General features: G+C 45.5%; 1 protein-coding gene across 3 annotated transcripts; it reads right to left on the bottom strand.

Annotated features, from left to right (window-relative positions):
* Positions 1-1,148: 1,148 nt before the first annotated feature.
* LOC140587493 (uncharacterized) lies at positions 1,149-4,284 on the bottom strand. Of its 3 annotated transcripts, none has more exons than XM_072708755.1 (7): positions 4,185-4,284; positions 2,697-2,966; positions 1,959-2,597; positions 1,820-1,858; positions 1,593-1,697; positions 1,411-1,511; positions 1,149-1,280 (listed from the first exon to the last, which is right to left on the bottom strand). In XM_072708755.1, exons 2-7 carry the CDS (start codon positions 2,940-2,942, stop codon positions 1,262-1,264), a joined length of 1,149 nt encoding a protein of 382 aa, XP_072564856.1. In that variant the 5' UTR covers positions 2,943-2,966; positions 4,185-4,284; the 3' UTR covers positions 1,149-1,261. The 3 variants fall into 3 exon arrangements, with proteins under 3 accessions (XP_072564856.1, XP_072564857.1, XP_072564855.1); XM_072708756.1 differs by having other exon boundaries at positions 1,959-2,104; positions 2,240-2,597; positions 2,697-4,207; XM_072708754.1 differs by having other exon boundaries at positions 2,697-4,207.
* Positions 4,285-5,894: the final 1,610 nt, after the last annotated feature.

The raw sequence follows: 5,894 nt of genomic DNA, 5'->3' as shown, positions 1-5,894 counted from the left end.
GGGACGCACTTAGCCCCGACGCTCGAGCGCCACCCGGAGGCCACTTGGAGAACGCAGCGACTTGGAGACCGGGCACTTGCAGATTCTGAACCGGCACTGCCTGGGAGACGCGTGTACCAAATTCCAAGTCTCTGGAGCCGACGGTGCCTCAGAAATTAAACTGAGAATTAAAGTTGAGAACCAGAGATGCAGCAACACATGTGTTGCTGGGACTCTGATATGGGGAAAAAGGAGCTCGGCCTTGTCAAATGCTCATAACTTTTAACTGGAATGACTGACAAGCATGAAACTTGGAATACTCCCTCATACATAGATCTAGTTGACGCATGCCAAATTTCAGACCCCTGGCTCGTAGGCTTCAGCCGTGACGGACCCCCCAAGTCCTTTATGAGGCCTTTAGCTCCCTTAAATTAGACATTTGAAATTACACCAGACAAGTTCTCTAAGGCGTGGGCTCATGAAATTTTGCAAACTCCCTCATACATACATCTAGTTGACGCATGCCAAATTTCAGACCCCTGGCTCGTAGGCTTCAGCCGTGACGGACCCCCCTAGTCCTTTATGAGGCCTTTAGCTCCCTTAAATTAGACATTTAAAATTACACCAGACAAGTTCTCTAAGGCGTGGGCTCATGAAATTTTGCAAACTCCCTCATACATACATCTAGTTGACGCATGCCAAATTTCAGACCCCTGGCTCGTAGGCTTCAGCCGTGACGGACCCCCCAAGTCCTTTATGAGGCCTTTAGCTCCCTTAAACTAGACATTTAAAATTACACCAGACAAGTTCTCTAAGGCGTGGGCTCATGAAATTTTGCATACTCCCTCATACATAGATCTAGTTGACGCATGCCAAATTTCAGACCCCTGGCTCGTAGGGTCAGGCTAGAGGTGGTGCTGACCAAGGCATTCGCAGTAAGGGACAGCCATTACGCTAAAACCCCTTACCCCCTTCCCGAACCCTAAGACCCCCCTTCCCCAACCATACGAGTGTTTAATGAACCCATCAGTTAAAAAGTATGCCTACCATAACCCCATGCACAGTGACTTGTGGAGGACATGACAAGGGAAAACTGAGACATTAATTAAACAAAGGCCTTTTATTTGCCTGTTCCTATGTAAACTTCAAAGCTTAAGTGCAAAGCAACAAATAAAACAGCTGTGACAAAAATATAAATAAAATAAATAGAAATATAAATACTTAATAGAGGAGATATAAAACAGGGAAGAAAGATGGCCTTTCAGAGAGGCATCCTTCCTCCTTATGTAGGGACTGATGATCTGAAATGTAGACAAGCAGAGAGAAAAAAAAAAAAAAAAAAAAGCATATGAGCAACAGCAAGCACAACAGTAAAGTATTAGTAACAACCACCATCTTAAATGTTTTAAATGTTCAGTGAAGGTGGCTTACTGTTGCATTTGCTTCAATAAGCCTCGGACGTTATCAATCGTCAGTCGGAGGTCTTTGCAGTGCTGGAGGAGGGTGGGAGACCGGGACAAGACTCTGTTGATCTGAAAGAGACAGTATTCCATTTCAGTCATGCGTGATACATCGGTGGCAGTAACTGATATGATACCAAATAGCATACTAACCGTGTCTGTTCTTATTGGCCGTTCCTGCCAATGGTCCCTGAATTGCTGCCGAAGCATATCCTTCAGGGTCTCAGGATACGTTATCTTGCGTCGGACGAGTGCCTTCTGTGATTTTAAAGAAATGACATTACTTTGATCACTGCACATTATCACAGAGAAATTACCCAAAACATGTTTGAAAAGTTAAAAAAAATAAAATAAAAAAAAAAAAGACGCCTTGGCATTACCCGAGCAAACGGCACTGCTTTTGGCAGAGGACTTGGGACCTGTCAAAGAGATGTGTTCAGTTTGACATGTACACACACACACACACACACACACACGTTATTAATGCTTCAATTACCAAAATTAACCGGTTAAACTTACTTCAAACTCCGACTCCTCCAGCTGCTGCTGCTGCTGCTGCTCCTCCTCCTCCTCCTCCTGCTCCAGCTGCTGGAGGACAACCACCACCTTACACGATGGCTGCGTGCCATGTGCCCCCAGGTCTCCCTCCACCTGGGCAGTGCCACCTGTTGGAAGATATGTTGTTTTAGCCTCACCATAGCTGTTCCCTTGCTGAAGTGATTGACGTGTCTTCCACCACAGGTCGTTTCCACCTTCTGTGGAACATATTAGGGGTAGCAACTGCACCCGGCTGGACTCACCCTGACTACATGTGGCGCCACTGGGGCCTTCCCCGGAGAGCTGGACCGCTGTGGTGACCACCTCATCTGAGGAGGAGGAGGTGGTGACGAGCACAGGAGCTGATCGTCGCCGTCTGCAGCTGAGGGATGGCATGTCGCCCTCCTCGCTCCGAGACTGCCGACCGCCAGAATGCTGCGAACGTGACCAGGATCCCGACCCCTGAGGCACAGAGGAGCTTTGCCTTTTCAGCTTGGCCACCTCCTTCTCCAGGCGTCGGAGCCGCCGTTTCAGCCGTGCCATCTCATCCTCCCTCTGCTTGCGTGCGCCTCTCAAGTCGTGCAACGACCTTCGTGCCGCCGCCTTCTTGGCGATCGCAATCTGGGTTTTGGGCAGGAGGTAATCGTGTGAGATTCTTTAAGATGAACTGCAGCATAGATTTCCTATACAGATACAATTAAATGGAATGGGATGCAATACCAGCCGCTTCAGCTCGTCGCCGTCCAGCGAGTGCCGCAGCTTCAGGTGGCGGTCAATTCGGCTGAGGTTTGTCGCCGGGCAGAGGGGCACGGGGCAATCTATCGGCCCGGCAAATCTGCCCGACGACAAGGAGTTCAGCAGCCTCCTCTCCGCGTTGCTGTCCACCTTGTGCACGGCACGGAGGTGGACCGAAACGTTCTTGTAGACAGCCCGGCAAAGCGGGCAGGCCTGGGGCTTGCGGGGCATGATGGAAAAACACAAAAACAGTACCTGAAATGAAGAAGAAATTTCAAAATTATTAACCATCTAGAAAGAGGCACATTTGATTACATATGGTTCAGAGTCCATTGCTCTACCCATCTAGTGGTACCAAGTACTTAATTATTCAACCATTTAATTTCAATTATAGGTTAAATGGGAGCATAAACCCATTGGTGGAAGAACTGGCGCACCTTGTGGTCACGCACGTATAGGAAGAGGTTGACGTAACCGGTAGGCAACCAAGCATTAACTTCAAAGCCACATATGCACAATCGACTGTTGATTTAAGTTTGTCTAAACATGCAATTAAACAGCGATATACATTGTAACAGCAGCGCTCGTTTCAAACCGGCAGATTACGTTTATCCGAGCAACGCCACGCGGCAAATGGTGGCTCTTGAGTAGCACACACCCGAAATGGCGATTCTACCCCCAACAAACTGCGGCCACGGCGAGTGTTGCGTCAGCTTACAAAGACCAATTAGACAGCCGTATGCATTTCAGAAGCGGCAGATTAATTATATGTCTAGACAAACGCAAAACAGACATATACATTGTAACAGCAGCGTTCGTATCAAAGCGGCAGATTAATTAATTCCCCGTTTAGACAAACGCAAAACAGCCATATACATTGTAACAGCAGCGTTCGTATCAAAGCGGCAGATTAATTAATTCCCCGTTTAGACAAACGCAAAACAGCCATATACATTGTAACAGCAGCGTTCGTATCAAAGCGGCAGATTAATTAATTCCCCGTTTAGACAAACGCAAAACAGCCATATACATTGTAACAGCAGCGTTCGTATCAAAGCGGCAGATTACGTGTATCCGAGCAACGCCACGCGGCAAATGGTGGCTCTTGAGTAGCACACACCCGAAATGGCGATTCTACCCCCAACAAACTGCGGCCACGGCGAGTGTTGCGTCAGCTTACAAAGACCAATTAGACAGCCGTATGCATTTCAGAAGCGGCAGATTAATTATATGTCTAGACAAACGCAAAACAGACATATACATTGTAACAGCAGCGTTCGTATCAAAGCGGCAGATTAATTAATTCCCCGTTTAGACAAACGCAAAACAGCCATATACATTGTAACAGCAGCGTTCGTATCAAAGCGGCAGACTAAGTTTATCTAAACATGGAATTAAACTGCGATATGCTTTGTAAAACAGTTACTTTGAAATCTTAAGTAATGCATTGTCTAAAAAGCGTAAAGTACTTACGAAGTGCTGGGGGAAAACTTCAAATTGAAGATGTACCAATTCGGCTGCTTCTCTGCCCCGTCCCGAATAAACACTAATGAGGAAAGTTAGCTTGCTGCTCACTTATAGGCACGCCCCCGCCCGCGCGCCACCCCCCGTGAAAGAAAATGCTGGCGCAAAGCCCTGAAATACAATTTTGGGTGACTTTCAATGGATACCTCGAGAGAAGTCCCAGAAACCCCTATATATGGCCACGAAGGGCAGAATGTCCTCTTTCACATGCATTTCCAATTATCCTTTTAAGTCGCTCCTACGTCGAGTTATACGCTAATTCATTATGTGGTATTGTCTTTGACCGTAATATAAATGTTTAAACTACATGATGTCTAAGTATGTGGACCGATAATATCCAGACTAGGCAAATCTGTAGTAAGTGTTATACTTGAAATAATTTCAAATTTCAAATTCTAATTAAAGTTCGCGCGCTACTCACTACCCCCACCAAACACCCCCCCCCCCCCTCCCCACCCAGTGAAAGAAAATGCTGACGCAATGCCCTAAATTGCAATTTTCGGTGATTTTGCATAGATACGTGGGGAAAAGTCTGAGACCCATATATGTCCACTTTGGTATGCATTTCAAATTATCCTTTTAGGTCGCTCCTCCGTACAGTTATACGCTAAATGATTTTGTGTACCCTAACCCCCGTCATATAAATGTTTGACCTCCGTAATGTCTTCATGAAGCTCGAGGGGGCCCGCTGTATCGCGGATTTTTCTGTGGAACATATGTAATATATATGTCATTTTCTATCGCGGAAATCTGCGGTTGTATAGTGATCTTTTTTTTTTTTTTACATCCTGCCTGTATAGTGTACTTTGCAGCCTATTCATAACAAACCATGCGGTTTTCAGCAGACACAACGTGTGCTAGACAAAAATTCGGTAGAACAATATTATAATTTATAATAACTAACATATACGTAACATTTAAGCAATACACTAGTAAATAATAAAACACATCTGCTACATACAGGAATACGTAGCCATGCAGTCACGATTCAATGCGAAATGAACATACGCTTCTCATTTGTCACTACGCATATGCTAGACAAGAGTTATTTAGAACAATACGTATTATGAGTTATAACTATAACATGTTATAGTTATAATATAAATATATATATATATAAACATATTATTCTTATAAGTTATTCATATCCTTAGGTGGAGGACATTGCAGTTGATGATGAGCTCTTGTATGACTATGGGGTCAGGAGGAGGTCCTTTGCTGGCGAAGGACTGGACCTGAACTGGATGTGATACAGTAGATGTCCAGTAGATGGCACTCTTACATTATCAATGCATGCGTGTATGGATTTCACCAGTAAACGTTATAAAAGGTATTTCCAGGTCGTGACCAATCATGTATTTCAAAGACACCACACCTGTGTACACATCCAACACAATACATTGGTGTTACTTACTTTAGCCTGTTGGTTCATGGCGGACTAGTCCTAACCCTAAGAGTAATTTAACCATAGGTTCTCAAACTTAACCACCCCCTGATTCTAACCCTGATTCTAAGGGTAATATAACCCTTAGGCATCAGTGCGGGAAAGGGACTGGGACTTTGCCACTTAACCCCGTCGTTCTAGCGCCACCAGGAGGCCACTTGGAGAACGCAGCGACTTGGAGACCGGGCACTTGCAGATTCTGAACCGGCACTGCC

The sequence above is a fragment of the Paramormyrops kingsleyae genome, unplaced genomic scaffold (assembly GCF_048594095.1).
Source record: "Paramormyrops kingsleyae isolate MSU_618 unplaced genomic scaffold, PKINGS_0.4 ups284, whole genome shotgun sequence".
Taxonomy (NCBI): Eukaryota; Metazoa; Chordata; class Actinopteri; order Osteoglossiformes; family Mormyridae; genus Paramormyrops; species Paramormyrops kingsleyae.
Note: the sequence above shows the minus strand (reverse complement) of the source record. Positions and strands in the feature narration are given on the sequence as shown.